Source organism: Dromiciops gliroides, chromosome 4 (genome assembly GCF_019393635.1).
Source record: "Dromiciops gliroides isolate mDroGli1 chromosome 4, mDroGli1.pri, whole genome shotgun sequence".
NCBI classification, from domain to species: Eukaryota; Metazoa; Chordata; class Mammalia; order Microbiotheria; family Microbiotheriidae; genus Dromiciops; species Dromiciops gliroides.
Genome location: NC_057864.1, coordinates 429,516,282 through 429,538,099, shown reverse-complemented (window position 1 = coordinate 429,538,099; position 21,818 = coordinate 429,516,282). Strand labels below are relative to the sequence as shown.

Here is a 21,818-nt window from a genome sequence, read left to right as displayed (position 1 = left end):
ATATGTTGTAATTGTGTTGTACAATCTGTGGGGAATTTTTGGTTGTACCCCTGTAGCCTTTCAGATCTGTGGCCAGGCTAAAGAAGGTGGGGGAAGGGAAGTCTCTGAATTCTGGAAATCATTAGAGTTGTATGTGTCTACTGAAGAGTTTGAATTTGGAATTGGGGTGAAACTTCTTTGCTAGGGATTAATAGCCTTAGATGAACATAATAAAAGCTGGTTTGAAAATGCTTCTACTTCGAAATGTTTTGTAGTCGAATGGTAAAAATCAGGAACTATGGGGGTGAGCTACATGGAACAGTGGATAAACAACCAGCCCTGGATTCAGGAGGACCTGAGTTAAAATCAGGCCTCAGACACCTGACAGTTACTGGCTGTGTGACCCTGTACAAGTCACTTAACCCTCATTGCCCCACCCCCAAAAAATCAGGAACTATTTGTAATGTGTAAAAGTTTCAAGAAAAATGATCTCTAGTCGAGTGTGACTGCTTTCTTTCTCCTCACCCCCTCCTTCTCAGGTTGAGGCTGACTGGCTGGCTGTGCAGCACCAGAGCAGAGTAGTGGGTGAGAGAGAGAATGTTTAGAAAATTTTAAGAAACTGTCCAGAGTATTTTAAATAATTGGAAAAAGTTGATAGAAAGAAAACTATGCCATTTTGTACTGACTGTTCAAAGAATTTGGAATCTGGGGAGGGGGAACTCAGTTAGAGGGGTGACAGAGAGCCTCCCGGGTTCCCCAACATGCATAGAATATTGATTTGCTTAATGGCATCTGATATCGGGCCAGTGATCACACAGAGGTTCCTTCTGATCTCTTTCAAAACTATTGCGAGATCATTTCTGCAAGATCATATCATGTCTCTGTCCTGAGAGCTCCTAAAGGTGCTGCTTCTTCTGTGGTCATCCTATAGACAGGAAGAAAATTTCAAACCAAAAACTTCACACTTCTAATGGCTCCCTATAAAGTCTTTTTTTTAAGAATTTTATTTTCCAAATTGCATGTAAAAACAAATTTTGCTATCAATTTTGTAAAACTTTGTGTTCCAACTTCTCATCAGAGTTATATTGGATCATTGCATTGCTGAAAATAAACATGTCCTTCCCAATAGATTATCTTACCCTATTGCTGTTCTTTTGTATACAGTACATTTCATTCTGCTTCAGTTCATGTAGGTCTTTCTAAGTTTTTCTGAGAGCATCCTGTTCATCATAACCTTTATATAGTACCATAAACTTGACAAAGGATTTTCTTCACAACAGTCCAGCAAAGTAGGTACCATACATTTTGCCATTATAATTAATCATCATAACTATTTTCCTCCATCCTATTCCATTCCCTGATATTTATTTTATTTTCTATCTCTTACCCTATTCCTCCTTGAAAGTGTTTTACTTCTGACTACCCCCTTTCTGCTCTGCCCTTCCTTCTTTCACCCTCCCCTCTTTATCCTCTTCCCCTCCTACTTTCCTGCAGGGTTAAATAGATTACTCCTCCCCATTGGTTGTGTATGTTATTCCCTCCTTAAGCCAACTCTGATGAAATGAAAGTCTTTGAGCTAATGCTATGTTCTAAATTTTCTTCCTCCCTCCTCAACCTTCCCTATGAAATCAAGAAATTCAATATAAGACATACATGTATAGTTATGCAGAACATCTTCACCTTCCTCAAATTGTTTTGCTATTTACTGATCCCTCCACCAATCTGTCCTTCCTTCCTTCCCCTCTTGTCCCCTCCACTTATCTCCTTCCCCTCCCACTTTCCCTCAGGACAATATATAATACTATATGCACTTGAGTATATGTTATTCCCTCTTTGAGCCAATTCAGATGATAGTAAGATTAATTTACTCCCCCACTCCTTCCCCATCTTCCAATCCACTCCATAAGCTTTTTCTCATTTCTTTTATGTGAGCTATTTTTCCCCAGTCTACTTCTCCCTTTCCCTTTCTTCCAGCACATTCCCCTTACTCTTTACCTTTATTTTAAAGATGTCATCACGAATGAGCTAGGTGGCATAGCGGACAAAACACCAGCCCTTGACCCAGGAGGCCCCAAGCTCAAATCCAGCCCCAGATAAAAACCACCCCAACCTGCCTACCCTATACAAAACAAGGATAAACAAAAAAATAAGTGCTTTAGAAATAACATTCCTTCATATTCACTTGAGACCTGTGTCTTCTGTCTAAATATATCCCTTTCAGCTGCCCTAATACAGAGAAAGTTCTTATGAGTTAGAAATATTACCTTCCCATGTAGGAATGTAAACAGTTAAACATTTAATATCCCTCATGATTTCTTTTTCCTATTTATGTGTTATGCTTCTCTAGGGTCTTATATTCGAAAGTCAATTATCTATTCAGTTCATGTTTTTTCATCACAAATGCCAGAAAGTCCTCTTTTTCATTGAAGTCCCATTTTTCCCCCTAAAAGATTATACAAAGTTTTGCTGGGTAGGTAATTTTTGTCTGTAGTCCCAGTTCCTTTGCCCTCCTGAATAGCATATTCCATGCCCTCCAGTCCTTTAATGTGGATTCTGCTAGATCTTGTGTTATCCTTACTTTAGCTCCAAAGAATTGAATTCCTTTTTTCTAGAACCTTGCAATTTTTTCTCCTTGACCTGGGATCTCTGGAATTTGGGTATTATGTTCCTGGAGGTTTTCCTTTTGGTATCTCTTTCAGGAGGGGATTGGTGGATTCTATCAAGTTCTATTTTACCTTCTACTTTTAGAATATCAGGGTAATTTTCCCTGACAATCTCTTGGAAGATGTTGTCTAAACTATTATTTTGGTCATTGTTTTCACATAGTCCAATGATTTTAAAATTATTTCTCCTGGATCTCTTTTCTAGGCCATCTGTTTGTCCAATGAGATATTTCATATTGCCCTCTGCTCTTTTTTTCATTTGGATTTGCTTTACTGTGTCTTGGTTTGAGGTTGCTATCCTCTTCTGAGGGTGCACCTTGATTCTCCTTGTTGCTAAATCACTGATAAAACGAGTTTAGGTTTTTAAGGGTTTATTGGAAAATAGAAAGAAAAAGATTGAGAACAGAATTCTAACAGCCTGGCATTCCTATCTTTCCTCAAATTTCCTGTGAAGTCCTCTGCCGCCACCACCATCAAGTCCAGAAGCCAAAAAAGGCCAGCGCTCTCTGCGCAGGCTCCCTTTCCTCCTTCCTGTCTCCTCCCAGACCATAGGAGGCTCCTCCAGTTGATTGGCTGGTAGACTTGATAGACAGCACCCATGAGCAAACGTCATTTCTTGACGCCAAGGAAAAGCCACAATGCCTCTGAGGCATTTTCCTCATGGTGGAGCTCTCCACAGCAAGTCTCCAGTAGGTGGCGTCATTCCAATCATTACACTTCTCAATGTTCTTTGCTTGCTCATTTTGCCTTCTTTACTTGACTTTTATTTTTTAATTAATTAATTTAAGTTGTCAACTTTTGTTTAGATAAGATTTCCAATTTTCAATTTTTCTTCCCCCCTCCTATCCCTCCCCATCTCCCCTAGACAGTAGGTAATCTGATATAGGTTATATATATATATATATATATATATATATATATATAACATTAAAACATTAATCCTATTTCTGCATTAGTCATGTTATACAAGAAGAATCTGAGCAAGAAGGAAAAACCACAAAAAGAGAAAAACAACAGCACCAAAAGAAAAAAACACAAAAAAACAAAGAAACAGTATGGTCCAATCAGCATCCATATTCCATAATTCCTTTTTTTCCCCTGGATTTGGAGAGCCTTTTCCATCATGAGTCCTTTGGAAATCTCTTGTCCCATTGGAATGGTGAAAGGAATCTAGTCTATCACAGTTGATCAACACACAATGTTGATGATACTGTGCACAATGTTCTTCTGGTTCTGCTCATCTCACTCATTATCAGCCCATGCAAGACCCTCCAGGTTTCCCTGAACTCCTCCTGCTCATAGTTTCTTATAGCACAATAGTATTCCATTACATTCCTATATCACAACTTGTCCAGCCATTCCCCAATTGATGGGCATCCCCATAACTTCCAGTTCCTTGTCACCACAAAAAGAGCAGCTATAAATATTTTTTTACATGTGGGTCCTCTTCCCTTTTCCATGATCTCTTTGGGAAAAAGACCCAAAAGTGGTATTGCTGGGTCAAAGGGTATGCACAGCTTTATAGCTCTTTGGGCATAATTCCAAATTGCTCTCCAAAATGGTTGGATCAGTTCACAGCTCAACCAACAATGCATTAGTGTTCCTGAGACCAATTCATATTTTTCGTGGAAACTTTGGATATAGGGGCCTTGAGGTTGCTATCCTCTTCTGAGGGTGCCCCTCGATCTTCCTTGTTGCTAAAGAAACTTTTTATACTTCTCACATTCTTTGCTTGCTCATCTTGCCTTCTTTTACTTGACTTTTAACTCCCTCTTACAGTGGAGCCCTAATTCCCAGATACACTGTCCCATGCTTCAGAGGATCCCAGGTGTTTCTGTTTGAGTGACGGCAGGTATTTCTTTTGCCTGGCCTGTTCTCTTTTCTGAAGATAATATCAAGCCAACTTGCTAATTAACCAGCAAGCAAAACTGTGTGCTTGATTCTGAGCTCTGATAAGCCTGTATTCCTCCCCTACCTGGGCCTCCTGCCACTCATGATTTCCTCCTGTTACACTGCTGGGTTGGGATAGCTGAATTACTCTTTAGGTCCCACAGACACCCCTGTATTTTCCACCACCCCCCCACCCAGGGCAGCCACTAAGCCCTCTCACCAATCTGTAAGCTTAGGTACAAAAGATGCAGGTGCTACAGCTGATTCAGTGTCTTGGGGCAAGTTTCTCTGAGGCAGCTTGTCTGGAGATTGTATAGGCTTGATCATGAGGTTGGATTCTACTTGCAGCCCAGCATGGCCCCTGCATGCTGTCTTTTCAGCTGGAAAATTATCTCAGCCCTTCTTTTTGTGGGTTTTGCCGCTCCAGGAGTTTTTTATGGCTGCTTTTGGAGCATATTCAGGAGCTCTGTGAGTTTAATATCTTTCCTCCATCATCTTGGCTCCCTCCACCAAATGCTCATATAAAGTCTTAATTTCAAATATGATGTTATCTCTTTCTTGTTAAGGGGTAAAATTCTAGCTAAACTGTCTAAAATATCTAATGAGTGGTCACCAATAAATTTTAAGCTTTAGCAAGAGTTAGACTTTTAAGCATTTATTAAGGAGAATAAGAATTTGGTAAAGAGAGAGAGAAAGGCCTAGATTCCTATCTATTAAAGGGAGAGCACATTTCTAGCTCTGCTCTCCACCAGAGTCCAAAGGAAAGAGAGAGAGACAGAGCACCCAGCTCCCCCTTCCTCCTCCCACCAGCAAACATCACTTCCTGACGCCAAAGAAAAGACGCATGTTCTTGCCTTCAAAGACCTTCCTTTCATGGTGGAACTTTTCTACAGTAAGTCTCCAGCAGGTGGCATCATTCCAATCGTTACAGTTCCCCGCTTTATTTCCTCAAGAAACGGGACATTTCCTTGATGAAACAGTCAAAAATAACAGAATATAATAACCTATGCTAACTAACAATATGTTAATAATGATATAGAAAAGGGAGAGAGGAAAGATAAGTCCAGAGGGGTAGTTTTTTGTCCTCATGAACCAACACTTTGACATTGGTCTTGCAAAGGGAGGGCCTCTGCAGAGAGTACATGTTACAGATGGTGTATATTATAACAGAAAGATAAAAGAAACAACAACAACAACAAAACAAAACTGTTCATTTAAAGTCTCTGAAAGTCTTTTCTCAGATGTTCTCTAGGTGTAGTCATGGAATGGAAGTCTTTTCAGGGGTTGATGTGTGGATGCTGGTAATCAGACAGGAACATTTCCTACAAAATTGAGCTTAATACAATTTTAAAATAGCTTTGTCAATAATCAAATCAAACAATGAAAGTTCTCAAAAACATGTCTAAGGGAATTCAGAATCTTAGTTGTTACACATGAAACATATAATAAAACAAAAATTGAGCCATTCTTTAAGATTAATATTTCTATAGTCCCCCTTTATGGAGGGTAATTGAGAAGACAATTGCTGTGATATTAATTTTTAAAAATAATTTTTATCTTTGTTTCATCACTTTTTGCATCATCTGCCTAATTATCCTCATGCCATTATGAGAAATTTAAAAATCTAATATAATTGGTAACAGATGTCAAGGCCAAATTCAACACTGTTATTTATCATGACACCTGAGATAATTATGGGGGTTACCATAAAAGAACAAAGAAATAATGGGATATGAGCATTCCCACACTTGAGCAATATGTACTGCCCATGCAGTGTGCCAGGCTTAAAATAGGTAGATGGAATATATTTCCATGCCACCGAACATATTGCAGAAAACTGAGTCAGACTTAATCAGATGCATGGGATTGAGATGTCCATGGCATCAGGCATATAGGAGGGGGCATAGAAGCCAGGTGTAGAATGAGATGGGTGGGATGAATACTTCCAGCCACCCATACAATATTGTGGGGAAAAAGAGAATAAAATATTAAACCAAGAGAATCCAACCTCAACATTTGTCAAAAGCCATTCCCTCGGCCATACCTTGACTTCATGCATGTCTCCCCTCATGTGACAGTTCAGTGTCTGCTCTTGCATGTATTCCTCTTGTGATTGGATGGCATCTTGGCCAACAGGCATCTGATAACTCAGAATAAAGGCAATTAATGTCTTAAATGATAAGTTCCCATAATCCAAATCTCATATGGATTTAAAAATTGAGGATAATAAATAATTGCAAAAAATGTGAATAAAACTTGACTCAGAATATAATATATAATTATGCAACAGTTTCAAATAATACCCCTTTTTTCTTAGTATACAATTACTTTTGTGAAAAATCTGAACATATTTAAAGACAAGTTAAATCACAACACAATCTCAAAGAAAACTTATTTTTTGAAAAAAGAAAACTTTTACAAATGTTCCCCTCTTTTTTTTTTTGGAATATGCTTATCTAAAATAATACTTCTAGAATCAATTTACACTTGCCATGGCAACCAATTTGCCAGGGAAATGCTTTAAAGATTTTGATCAAATAATCAGTTGAGAGACAAAAAATAGCAAAAACAAATGACTCAGAATATGGGAGCACAATACTCCAAGAATTAACATTGTATTATGAAATCAAAACCATCTTGCAATGTTTCAAAATTAGATAGATGAATGAATAGAAGAAAATACACATGGAACAATAAAAGACAATGAAATTCAAACTAGGGAAAGCTAAATGAATATAAACTTAATATTAATAAGAGTATTATAAAATATAAACTTGATCACATGACTATAAAAAGCTTTTACAAATATTCTCCTTGTTTTAAAAACTAAGTATAAAACATAATCTCAAAAGCATGAAAATCTCTATGAAAATAAACCCATACCATTAATTTCAAAATATATATGTAATAGCATAGAAATCCTATGTAACCTCTGAACTGACATTAATAATCTGAGTGAATTTAGAACACTTTTGATTCTGGTATCTAAAATCCCCAATACTCATATCAGTACCTTGCTGCTTACTTCTACACTTCTGTAAAATATGTACCCTTCCATGGCAAAAGAAGTGGAATCTTGAACTATGATGACAGTCAATTTTATTCAGCTTAAGTTTTTCTTCTTTAACCCTTCTATATTGTCTGTCAGTATTTTCATAATACAAATGCTTTAGAAGGTTACTAATTAAAGACAAAAGCAGATTAGCAAAATTATGAACAAAACGAGCATCTCTGGAATTTGAAGGGCTTTCTAAGGTTGAGTCAGAAGCACAGCCAGGCCAGGGAAGGGCTGAACCTGAAGCTGCAAATGCAGGTAGAGAAAGCTGCGCATGTGCATCAGATCTCTGGACTTCCAGGGCAGGGGAAGCAATGGGCTTGGCCATGGGAGGGGTATAAGGTGGGGTACCTAGAGAAGGGGAGGGGACCACCTCTCCCATGTGGTGTACAGCCCAGGAATCAAACTCAGGCCTGGGTTCCCCTTCCACCACTGCTGGGGGTTTAAAAGCTTCGAGAGAAGCCTCCAGGAATGCAAAATTAGAGCAACAATTAGTGTTAGAATTTGGAAAAGCTGCAGAAACCAGAGTCTTCTCTGAAAAAGCATGGCTGGGAGAGGAGGGGTTATTTATATTCTCTTGTGTGAGCGCCTTGCTGGCTCTTCTAACAAAAGTAAAAATAAAAATAGAAAATCCACAAAAACAAAGCATTAACATGATCTTATCTTCCATTTGTCTGGTTAAATAGACTAAACTCAAAAATAGAGTAATTACGAAGTTTAAAAGGTCCATTTGAAAAAATTTAAAGGGAAAACACCCGGCAATTCAGCAGTACTTTGGATTTAAAGGGAAAGGGTAGGGGAAATTTCTTACCCAACTGAAAGATCAGAAGTGACGTTCAGCTTTCCTCTTCATGGTCAGCCATCTGTTAAGGGCTAAAATTCTAGCTAAACTGTCTAAAATATCTAATGAGTGGTCGCCAATAAATTATAAGCTTTAGCAAGAGTTAGACTTTTAAGCATTTATTAAGGAGAATAAGAATTTGGTAAAGAGAGAGAGAGAAAGGCCTAGATTCCTATCTATTAAAGGGACAGCGTATTTCTAGCTCCACTCTCCACCAGAGTCCAAAGGAAAGAGAGCGAGACAGAGCGCCCAGCTCCCCATTCCTCCTCCCACCAGCAAATGTCACTTCCTGATGCCAAAGAAAAGACAAATGTTCTTGCCCTCAGAGACCTTCCTTTCATGGTGGAACTTTTCTACAGTAAGTCTCCAGCAGGTGGCGTCATTCCAATCATTACATTTTCATCCTTTTAGGATTTCAATTTTTGCATGTTGTATAGTATACACAATTGTTCATATTTATATCTATATCTATATCTATCTATCTATCTATCTATATACTTATGTTAATAGAATTCATTAAAAATGTAGTTATATAATGGGTTTTGTTCTTAGGGAAAAACAATTACTATGAAAACATGATAAAAAATTTGGAAGCTACTAATTTGGGAGATCTGATTTACCACTGAGGTTGTTTCCAAGGGTTATTAATTATGGCCTACAGAAATGAAAGGCCATAGAAAGAGTACTTTGAGAATTAGTATGGCATCATGGAAAAAGAATCACACTTGGAATCAAATAAGCTAGTTTCAGACTTAATGACTTCTGATATCTCTTTCAACTCTAAATGTATGATCATAGGATTCTCTGTTCTGTCCTTTAATGAAGTTTGTTCAATTTGGGTGAATCTTTTTCCTTTCAACTTGTTTTTTAGTGATTTCAGTCACATGTCTTTGTCACCCCATTTGGGATATTTTTTGGCAAAGATTCTGGAGTATGTTTCCATTTCCTTCTCCAATTCATTTTACAGAGGAGGAAATTGAGGAAAACAGGCTTAAGTGAATTGCCCAGGATCACACAGCTTTTAAGTGTGAGGCTGGATTGGAACTCAGGAAGATGGGTCTTCCTGACTCTAGGCCAGACCCTCTATTCATTTTGCTGCTTAGCTTACCTTCCTTGTAACTCCATTGTCTCTAAAAACCTCACTTCCCTCATTTGTAAAGTAGAGGAGATAATATCTGTACTACTATCTGCCACACTGGATTGTGAGTATGAAATTAAATAATGTATAAGTATCCTAAAGCTATTATTATTATTATTATTATTATTATTATTATTATTAATACCTCTAAAATCAATGTCTATATAAAATAATGAGCTGTAGTTCTCAAATTATTCTTTCCAGACTGGCCATTTGTTCTCTTGGATGACTATCTATAATGTGGAATTAAATGTGAATTTGGTATGAATTAGTAATTTGTTTATACCAAGCTTGGGGACAGGATATTAGGTGTAAATGACATGACAGACAGAATAGGTAGGTATATACATGTAGTCAAATATTAGACTGTAGAAATAATTTTAACATCTATACATAATAGACCGTTAATGAATATCTATTGATTACTTGGTTGATTGCTGATATCACACTTGAAGGATACATTTAATATTTTTGCCATTTTCTACTGTCATAACCAATAATATAGATTAGGCAGTTAGTTGGCACAATAGATGGAGCTTTGGGCTTAAAGTCAAGAAGGGATAAGTTCATATTTGACTTCAGATAATTACTACCTGTGTATTTCTGGCTTAGTTAACTTGTATTTATATCAGTTTCCGCATCTGTAAAATCAGAGTGCTAATAATACCATCTAGCTCAAGGGCTATTGTGACGATAAAATTTGTGAAATGTTTGCAAGCCTTAAAGAATTAAGTCAACTCTAGCTATTATTAATAACTTAGATTTAGATATAGCAGACATACTTATTAAATTTGTACATGATATGAATTAGGAATTAAGGTCTAATATAGCACTAAAAGAATAAGGAGAGGCTAAAAGACCAACTGAGAAAATACATGTATTATATAGGTATTTGGATTGTTTAATATTTATAATCCCATTCGAGGTGCCATTCATAAGTCAAAATACTGTTTCATCAAAAGCAGAATCATTCTTCCTGCTAATTTAAGAAATATTCCTTGGCAGATGAAAATATGAACAAGTCTGATGAATTTTGCCCCCATTAAACTTGTCCAAAAATAAAAGAAACAAGTAAAAGTCTTGTTTTTCATTAATGAGGAAAAAAAGAATGCAAGATTCATAGTAAAGACTCACATATTTTTGCTATTTTTTCCATGTCACATTTAATTGGATTTAATAGAAGATATATTCATAACATTTTAATTATTGCATAAAGATGTGCTTTAAATGTTAAGCTGTTAGGCTTATTTTGACAGATTTTTATATCATGTAGAAGATAATTTCTGGACTCTTAGTACAATTACAGATCTATGAAGAGGGAATTGGTCATTATAGATATCTTTTGCTTGTTGCTTCCGGAAATGTTATTTACAATTTAGCATTTACATGGATGGCAATGAATGGATCTTCAGCAGTGTTGCTAATACTGAAGGAAGCACGACCATCGCTAGAAACGTAGATCTGAGTTCCTGTACAACTGTTATTGGTTTTGTCTCCGGAAATCACATCACAGTACGTTCCAGCAGGAAGACCAGTTTGCAGAGTCACTGACAATGCCCTGAAAAACAAAAGGCAAATCATCACTATAAAGCAAGAATATGAAATGGGTTTTGAAAACCATACAAAAATGGCTGCCCAAGATGTTTAGATTATGAGTATGTCTGTGCCTTAAGTATAAATCCTATAAGTACAGGGCTCTAGACTGAGAAATGTCTCTAATAATCTAGGGAATCTCCAAGTGAGTTAAAGAAACCATAAGGGTAGGAAATAACTCCTTAGAATGTTAGAAGATGAATTGAATGACAAGGGTGGACACTTCAGAAAATTAGTATCTAAAAATTGTTTAAATTATGAATTTTTTGATAAAGGGAAATATTTCCAATCTAAGCACTGGTTACTTCCATTTAGGAAAGACTGATTACTTCCAATAATTTGAATTTGATCATTTTTAATGTTTTCCTTGAGGAAGCAAAAATTGTTTTAAACTGAAGCCTAAAAACAATCTTCTGTTGCTTCAGTGATTGAGTTGTAAAGTCATCCTATGTCAATGTACTCTGATGTCACTGCACACGGAAGACATGAATTAAAAAGCCAAACCATTGTGATTTTTGACATGGTAGTATAGTTGCTTGATTTGTTTTTCTTCTCTTATTTCATTAAGTAGACTGGCAGGCTAAGACTTGGAGGTAGAAGACATTTCCACATATGGAAGAGTCATGAATATAAGTCTGTTAAAGGCTCGAATATGCTAAGGCATAACCACCTGGCCACATGATTAGAAAACCTTTACATGACTTTTCTAAATTCTTCTTAGCAAGAGGTGTGAGAAGTTGGAAGGCAAGTTGGCAGTTCTTGTTATTTAAGCAATATTTCCCAAATGTTCAACCAGAAAGACAATAATTCCCAACTCTAACTGGTATTATCATAATTCCTATAGTAACTATTAACATTTTCTATTTTTTACCCCTCCATCCTCATTTTCTGTTCTCCGTAAGAACACATTCACTGTATTGTTCTCAGAGGCAGTTTGATTTTATTAACTGTACGTTATGGCTGTTGTGATTGTGGTCATCATTGATACAAGGGGAGCTTTCTACTGAATGGCCATATTAAGAAATGACTGATGTCAAAATAAGAGGCATCAATAAAACATATTCAAAAGAAAAATAATTAATGAGTTTAGAAGTTTTAAGAATAAATATGAACTTCAAAACCTGATAAAAGCTATGACATTCTTTTGTTAGGGGCAGTAGAAGATAGACAGCAACATCTTCCTCATTAATACTCCCTTAGTTGTTTTCAAATATAGTATGAAGTATGTAGAATGGATAAAAGAGGGAATTCCTTTAAGTTAGAAGTGACCTCAGAATATACAGGGCGTGCCAAATGTTATGAAGGTATCTAATGTTTTTGTAACACTTTCAAAATTATTTTCCTTTATTTTTCACCATTTAAAAATCTGCTTTTTCACACACAATATATAATCGACGCCTCTATATACTGTATATGATGCCATGGTATGGTAACTCAAAAACAAAACAAAAAAGAGCTATTTAATAGGGGTGACCTATGCCCCACCCTGTACTTCATGAAATCTTGATTTTAGAAATTTTTTCCCCTTCCCCTTTCAATCTCCTTTCCTTTCCTTTCACCTTTCTTTATACCATCTACCACCTATTCTAATTCATTCAGATATACTTTGGATTATCAATAAAAGCATTAGGGATGAGAAAAAAAATGATCAGTCAAGCATATATTGAAAAGAAACAAAAAAAAATCACTGCTACTTACCAGTCATCATTGTTAAATATGATGAATCCTTTATTCCCTCTACCAAAAGCCACTTGGTTACTTCCATTATCCCACCAATTGGTAAAAGACTGACCATCAACTACATTACGGAAAATAACCATATTCCTAGAAACAAAATATACAAAATATTGCTAAATACATCTGATTTGCATATCCCCCTTTCTCCCCTCTTTTTGAATGTGTTGTTGTTGTTTGTGTTTGTGTATATAGTTTCATACAGAGCACAATTCTTAGAACAGTTTTAAGATATTAAAGATAATAATACTAGACTAAAAGTTTGGGATACCTTTAATATCAGTTGTTAAGAGAAAGGTGTCAGTCAGGTGCAACCAAGCTTTTTTACCTTATTTGACGCCATCTGTGTTCACAAACCCAGCCATTGCCACAAGTAGTGTCTGCATTGATAGTTACTCTTTTAATGACTCCATTATCATTGGGAGGTCCAACCCAATCATTAGCATCCTTAAATTTTCAAAACATAGACATGAGTATCAGTGAGTCCATTTGTTTGGGTCTTCCCTCTCCCTTATCTTGTTTCTGGATTTGAGTTCAGCTTCTGATCTTTCTCCTCAGGTAAATTGGACAAATTACTCTGGGACACACTTTCTTCATGACCTGTAAAGTCTTTTCTGGGATTAAATCTATGATCCTGTTCACAAATTGTGTCACTCTTCTGCTTACAATTCCTCACTAACTCCATATTGCCTTTTGAACAAATGTAAATTCCTCAGCCTGACTTTCAGAACCCTTACAATCTGAGACCATTATATCTTTCCATTCTTATCTCTTACTACTCTATTCCACATACTTAATGACTTAGCCAAGCTGCACTAATTGCCACCCCCTGAATACTTTCAATATGTTTACCTTAGGGAGAGAATTCAATGGTAATCACTGTAGCTAGAATCCAGTCCTGTCTCCAACCAACTTTGAAGCCCAGGTCTAATGTCATCCTCATCATGAACCTTCCTTGGTTCTTTCAGGCTGTTAAACTCTTTCTTCTACCCCGTTTTTGCTTTGTTCTCTCTCTCTGTGTCTCTCTCTCTCTGTGTCTCTCCCTCTGTCTCTCTCTCACTTGATGAGTACAATTTCATTTTGTACTTGTCCCTGGACATATCATACCTTCCAAAGTGATTGTGAGCTCAGTAACCGGAAGAATCCATGCCTGTTTAGATTTTATATTGCTTCATGTCCCTGGATACTGGCATGGTAGGCATATCTTTAAAAAACTGATTTTGGATCAGGTATTATTTCTTCCTTCAGTGCCTCCCCACAGGGCTCATTATCTAGTACATACTTTCTAATTGTTGAAATCAAAAATACCTGTCCATTCTGAATATTTCTTGTCCACCTGTAGCTTGACATCACTCTGGTTACTCCATATGGATGAGCAAGCATAAATCCAACTGCCATTTTGTAGAGTCTAGAAGGTATAAAAAGTGGGCATCACACAAAAGAAGAACATTTTTGGAGACTATTAGGAAGATTACCAACACAGGTAGAGGACTCTACCACATACCTGGCATCCCAGAAGGTAAGAATGGAAGCTCCACCGGCTCCATGGCCCCTCTGGTTGTCATGATTATCCACAAAGACAAGTGCTCTGTTAGAGGGCATGAGGGACCAACCTTCTCCCCAGTTCCTGTACAAAGAAATATGGAGTGTTTTTCTTGTGACTGACTTTTTTTTTGGTCTTCTCTCCCTTTAGGGCATTCCTTATCACAAACAAACAGATTCCTTTATGCAGAATGCCCATAACATGATTGAAAGAGAAGAAGACTGAGAGTCAGAAGAACTGAGATCAAATTCTGACAACCACTTACTAACAATTTAACCTCAAATGAGTCACCTCACTATTCTGGGTCTTAATTTCCATATCAGTAAAAATGAGTTTGACTCCCTAAAGTTTCTTTCAACTCTAACACTCTGGAGTTAAGTTAAAACCTTAGAGAGTCATATATATGTTAGGTAATTCTATCATGTTTGTGTTGTAGAATCTGTATTAAAGAAGGGTGTCATGCTGAGTCTGCAACATATTATTTTTATATTGTTATGATTTTTAAATTCTTGTGTTCATGTTGTGGTGTACATTATAAAAAATAAGCATTTACCAAATACATTTTCATTCTATCCTGTTCAAAATAAAGCCTAATGATTCTGTCTTAGCTTTCTGAAAAGGCATGTTTTCAAATTGACCTCTATGAGTAAAACCAATGATTAATTAATATCCAAGCAGAACTCTCCCAATTAATATTGGGAACAAATTCCTACAACTGTTGCACACTGAGGTGAAGATTTCCTTGAGCAGTAGTCTGAAGGGGAACCCCCTTTTTCATTTACTTCAAGTAAGACATCTTTTCTCCATTCCACTTGCGTAGAACTGTGCCCAGTTTTGCACCATATTTGAATTCTGTAACCCGACCATTTCCGAAGTAGTCACTGTTTTTAATTGCTTCACCACCAAGATCGATTACCTAGGAGAAATCAGGAAAAAAATATGATTTTCCATCGAAACTCTAAAAATACTTTTATCATCATTTTAACATGTTGTGTCAACCATTTTAATGCTATATGCTATTTAAATATTCAAATTAATTTTCTTCTTTGAAGAGATGACTTGAATTTTTCCAATCTTGACGGATAATATTAAAAAGCATCAATTTTTATCTAGGCAATTTTAATTTTTATCCTGTGAAAATGCTGACCCAATGCAGGCCCACATAACCAGGATTAATTCATAATTGGCATGCCTATATAAAACATATTTAATCAAAATTTTCATTTTTCAACAATAAATAAAATCATTGCATGCATATTCTTCTGTCACTCAGCCTCTGTCCCCAGCCTTTACAACACATTTTATCTTAGTACCTCCTGGTAAATGAATGGTCTGGATCCTTCAGGGAAAAAGTTTGTATTTAAATTGTTGAGTTTATCCAGAAATGCCTTCATGTCTCCAGGCCACATATGTTTGGAAGCATCAATTCTGAAGCCAGCCACACCAATGCCAATCAGGTGGTTCATATAATCAGCAACCTTGGTTCGCACATAATCTTTCTCCAGGGCAAGATCAAGAAGACCAGACAAACGGCAGTCTCTAACCTGTTCAAACAATATTGGCATGTGTGATACAGGGGCAAGATCATCTTTTTCCTTCCCATTTTGAAGTGTTCATTTTAAACAACTAAGGCACAGAGCACTTTGGCATTTTGGCTAGGGAAGGGCTTCTTAAATGTTTCTATTCACAAACACTTTTCCCATAGGAAATATTGATGCGATAGTTATGTAAATTACATATAAAAATCCCACCTTTACTGATAATTTTTCCTGACCCAAGCATTCAATTAGGTGACCCAACACAGGGTCCCAAACCACATTTAAAGAAGTCTGGGCTAGGGGAAGCTTTACATTTCCCTTTAGTGTGATATAAGGAAAAGTGACCCCTGACTCTGGAGTCAGGAACTGGGTCTTCATTTCCAGATTTGTAAAATGAGGACTTTTATTTCCATGGTTCAACTGCTTCTCTCCATATCTAAATCTTATAATCCTCTAATTTCTTGTGTGTCTATAAGGCACCTTGGTAGTGTTCATGGAATTGTGGGTTGGTAATCATTTAGAACTTTTTCAAATTCTGCTGCTAAGCAAGTCATACAAGGTCTCTGTCCTTTATGGAACTCCTTTAAGTGATAGATCATGGCAATTCTTCTAGAGAATTTTCTACATTGATGAAGTTCAATTCAGTAAGCATTTCCTTTTTCTGTCTGCTTCTTTTCACAGCAATTGGGATTAAGTGATTTGTCCAAGGTCACAGGGGTAGTATGTATATGAGGCTGGTTTGATCTTCAGTCCTCCTGATTCCAGCACCAGTACTTTATCCACTGTCCCACCTAGCTGTCACCAATGAGCATGTCTTAGGGGCCTATGTGGGAGACATTGTGCTGTCAGCCCAAGATACAAAGAGAAAACATTCCTGAACAGCCTTGACTTTTATCCTGGTAGTAAAACATGTACATACATAACTTGCACATATATGAGTAAATGCACATTCATTGTGGGGAAGGAAGGAAGTGTGAAAACACTATAAGCTGGAAGGGCCAGGACAGAATTTATGTAAGATTCTGGAAGGGAACTCCAAGATGTGGAAATGAGAGGGAGAACATTCCAAACAAAGGCAGTGTTTAGAAAGAGTATGTCATGTACAAGGTATGTAATTAGCAGATGAGTATTGGTGAAACATAGGGTGGTTGAGGGTAAGGAATATGTAATCAATTTGAAATGCCAGACAGAGCCCAAATGGGAAAGGGCTTTACTTGATAAAAGAAAGATTTGTATTAGGTCCAGGAGGTACTAGGGAGCCAATGAGTCTTCTTCTTCTTTTTTTTTTTTTTGTTTGTTTGTTTGTTTGTTTTTTTAAGTGAGGCAATTGAGGTTAAGTGACTTGCCCAGGGTCACACAGCTAGTAAGTGTTAAGTGTCTGAGGCCGGATTTGAACTCAGGTCCTCCTGAATCCAGGGCCAGTGCTCTATCCACTGTGCCACCTAGCTGCCCCAACCAATGAGTCTTCTTAAGCAAGTAAGTGACATGGTCAGACTTCTGATATAGACATATCAATTTTTCAGCTGTATGTAATATGGATACAATAGTGGAGAGACTGGAAGCAGGGCAACGAAATAAGAAGTTATTGCAATAGTCCAGGAGAGGAGGAGATTGACATTCAGGTACACAAATGATGAATGCAATAGTGGTCAGGATCATGTGATTATGGAAGTCAAGTAAGGAAGTCAGGCTCCAGATAAAAATTGGGTTCAGATAAACCTTAAGTGGTTAGTTAATTACCAATAAAAATTTACCTGATATTCATCATTGTAGCTTTCTATTTCCCCACTACTGGTTTTACATTTCCCATCATTAAAATCCCAGGCAGAATATGGCACAGCAGAAAATTCCCTGGATCCAGGATTGAAGTAACTTCCACAGGTGCTACTTGTCCCAGCACTCACACCACTCCCACACATATGATTCACTACAGCATCCACATAAATGCGCACCTGGAAAAGCAAGGATTGTGTTTGACTTTAGAAGATGGAGCATCAATGGAATGAGTTGAACCCTCATCTTCTGACACTAAGTTCTGCACTCCTTCTACCTCAGGTTGTTAATTATCATCATCATTTAATGAATTTTACTGTATGTTAATGAAGTTAGACAGCATCTGTTCACTTAATTCATAAATCTCTCTTTCTGCTATTAGATAATTCATTTTTGAGTTTTGTCTTTGGTTTCTGGATCTGAAAGAAATCAGGCTGGGCCTGAAAATCAATGATCACTAAGTGCATAGAAATAGGGTGTGCACAATGCGAGAGCAAAGGGAAGAGAAATAAGAGGGGTATGTATATAATGAGTACATTGAGACCAACAAACAGAGCACTGCAACACAGCAAGTCACTGATTAATTGTAATGACCAATCTTGGTCAGGGTGGGGTACTACAGGGACAAGATTTGGCATGTGCTGTCACACAGGGCCATTTTGTCATATCGTTTTCAATAGCTATTTTAAAATTTTATGGCATTAAAACAACAGGAAGGAGTGCTCACTGAAGGGGAAAAACTCTCTCCCTACATTCTTAGTCATCCACAAGAATTACAAATTATATTTGTATTAGGCATTGCAGTATACACATTCCATTCACACTTCTTGTCTTATTTGATCCTTTCAAATGCCCTGTGAAGCAGGCAGGGCAAACATTATGATCCTAATTTACCAGACTAGGAAAGTAAAGCCTAGGAAGTGTCAGTGATCTGCCTAAGGTCATCTGGATAGAAGATAGCAGAGTCAGGGCTCAAAAACAAATCTTCTGATTGCAAGTCCAGGGTTCTTCCCATTATTTCCTGTTGTCTCTCACAGTAGACTCACCTTTGAAGACCAGAAGTGTAGCACAAACAGGAGGTGTACAATGAAATAAAATGAGAGGGCTGATAATGATTATAAAAACAGAAGCTAACAATTATGTAGCTCTTATTATGGCTTGGAAACAGGTTTAAGTGGTTACAATTATTATCTCATCTGATCCTCACAACTAGCCTGGATGGCTAATGCTATTATTAGTCCCATTTTATAGATGTGGAAACTCAGGCAGACAGGGGTTAAGTGACTTGCCCAAGATCACATAGTAGTAGTTGTTTGAGGTCAGAACATTAAATGAGGCAGTGAACCTAAATTAATATATTCTTCCTCCTTCTACTTATACTATAATGAATGCCCCTGCAGGACCCACTTCAGGGCAAGGAACTGGAAATGTAAAGACAAAACCAAATCCTACAATCCTAACTTGAAGGTGCTAATATTCTCCTTTTTTCACTCACTACTTTTCCCCTAACCCCCAGTATTACTACCCAATAGAAGACATGAAACATATTTTGATAATTTTTAATAAGAATGCTTATACTCACATAAAACGGATTCATCTGTTTTGACTGAACTCACAGTTCAATTGAAAGAAGCCTGCTACTTCCTATGTGTGCTTGTGGACATGGCTTACGTGGGTTTGCTGTCCATTGGAGAGTCCCACTCCAAGGAGCATCTTTAACATATCATTACAGTGCCATAACTTGTTTCTCTCCAGGTAAGTTAAGAGAGTAAAAGGATTCTATTTTAAAGATTAAGGACCCAATCCCTTTGCAACCTCATCAGTACATGGACCACCATTTGATCACCGTAGGCTAGGTTATGAATTGTGGTGAAACATATATCATTCGTACATAAAATAATAATGCATTCATTACTATATTTGATACATTATAAAATGCTCAATTAAACTTAAAGTATTGAACATCCAGTTTTCTTGGGGAATGTGTGTAGTCTTTGAATTTATGCATTTTTTCTTGCTTTAAGTTACTGTAATTTCCTTAGAAAAACACAGCCAACTCTACAACCATCAGGTTTCTCACTGGTACCTAATGAATTCCAAAAGATGATTTAGAATAGATGACTTTTAGGTAGCTACTAACTTTGAACTAGAATTTATGTACAAATAGCCCAATGGACCATTTTCTGGAGTGATAAATTTATATAACCAAAGGAAATTGTATCTAGATTTCAGTGACAATAAATATATAATTTTATAGTATACATGTAATGGATCCCCCCTGAAATTTATTCATAGGACTCTTGGGGATTTGTGGACCAGAGTATAACAATATTTAATTAAAGTATCTTGTTATCCACTTACTCCCACATTGTTGCATCTCTCCACCATATCTCTAAATTGATCTTCATTCCCAGACCGTGTGCATATCTTGTAGCTAATAGGCTGGTATCTTTCCCACCAAGGTCTTGAAGGGTTACTGATTACTACATTCTCATTTGGAGGTGAGATCTGCATTTTGGGAAGGAGAAGGTTTTAGGAACACATAAATCATATGCTGCATTATAATATTTTAAAATGCTTGAAAATCCATTGACAGAATGAGTTGTGATATAGTGTTAAAGATTTAAAAATGGATTGATGAGTTACTTTGTTAGAAACCCTTATTTGCATAGCACCATAAGTGTTCTTAAAGGTCCTTTCACACACATTAATGTGTAGAATGACAGTTTTAGAGCTAAAAGTGAACAGAAATATCATCCTGTTCAACCACCTAGATGAAGAACTGGAGGTATAAAGCTTTAAGGTGACTTGGCCAAAGTTATAAATATAGTAAGTGGCAGAACCAGGATTTGAACTCAGATCCAGTGCTTTTAGGATATGGAGTGGCATAGTAGATTATCACTGGGCCTCAAGTCTGGAACATACATCTCCTTGAGTACAATCTAGCCTCAAACACTTACTAGCTATTTGACCCTGTAGTTTCACTGAGCCTTTTTTTTTTTGCCTAAAATGGTCATGGAGAAGAAAATGGCAAACCACTCTAGTACTTTTACCAAAACAAACAAACAAATGAACAAACAAAAAAACACACAGTAAACAAATGGGTTTTTGTATAGTTACACCTGACTGAAGAGCAACAACCAGTGATTTTGCCTAGGTACAACACTGCTTGTTAAGATAAGATTTAATAGTTACAGCTAGCATTTATATAGCATTTTAAAGTTTGCAAATCACTTCGCAAATTTTAATTCATTTCATTCTCACAGCCCTAGGTCATAGGTAATGATGAAAGCTGTTATTAGTATTCCCATTCCATAGATGAGGAAAGTAATAATATAAAAGTTTAATGAATTTTCCTATACATATATACCTAGTGTTTGATGCTGGATTTAAACCCAGGTCTTCTTGACTCCATCTACCAGACTGTATACATCAAACTGCCTAGTTCTTACAAGTAAAGGGATTTCTTGAGATCATCTGGTTCAACCCCTTCAATTAATCCACTTTTCTTTGCAGTTACATGCTTAAACTAAAAATAATCGTTGTGTCTAGAACATGAATATCAGTTGAATTTTGAAGTACACATACCTGAACACCCCCATATCCATTGGGAGCTAGGTAACGCTCACATTCAAGAGCAATGTCATCCCAGCGCCATTCAAATAAGTGGACAATAGATGTTCGACCATATTGGGTATGGGGATCATACTGTGCCCAGCATCCCCCAAGGACTGAAAGCAACAGCAAGAGCCTCATTTTGCTTTGAAGTGGTTAGCACTCTTTTCAGGTACGATTTATACTCCTGTAAAAGAAAAAAAAAAAACACACAGCAAATATTAGTTTGAATGCATGCCTGCTTGGACCACAGCTTTATTTGTATTCTGAAAAAGGTTACAAGTAATGCAATACTCAACAGGTGAAAATAGTCTGTAAGTTTTCCCTGGATCATAATCACAGATAACCTTTAAGAACTTAGAGTTTTTCTTATTCAGAGAATATTAGCTGTATCATGCTTTTCAAACTTAATATTTATGTGGAAATACTGATACAGCAGTTGTGTAATTAGGAACA

At 36.8% G+C, this 21,818-nt stretch overlaps 1 protein-coding gene across 1 annotated transcript; it reads right to left on the bottom strand.

Annotated features, from left to right (window-relative positions):
• Nucleotides 1-10,929: 10,929 nt before the first annotated feature.
• On the bottom strand, nt 10,930-21,503 carry LOC122755799 (pancreatic alpha-amylase-like). Its single transcript, XM_044004634.1, has 10 exons — nt 21,336-21,503; nt 20,109-20,255; nt 17,729-17,926; nt 15,750-15,980; nt 15,219-15,352; nt 14,398-14,520; nt 14,202-14,301; nt 13,222-13,340; nt 12,858-12,983; nt 10,930-11,124 (listed from the first exon to the last, which is right to left on the bottom strand). The coding sequence occupies exons 1-10, from the start codon at nt 21,501-21,503 to the stop codon at nt 10,935-10,937; spliced, it is 1,536 nt and encodes a 511-aa protein (XP_043860569.1). The 3' UTR covers nt 10,930-10,934.
• Nucleotides 21,504-21,818: the final 315 nt, after the last annotated feature.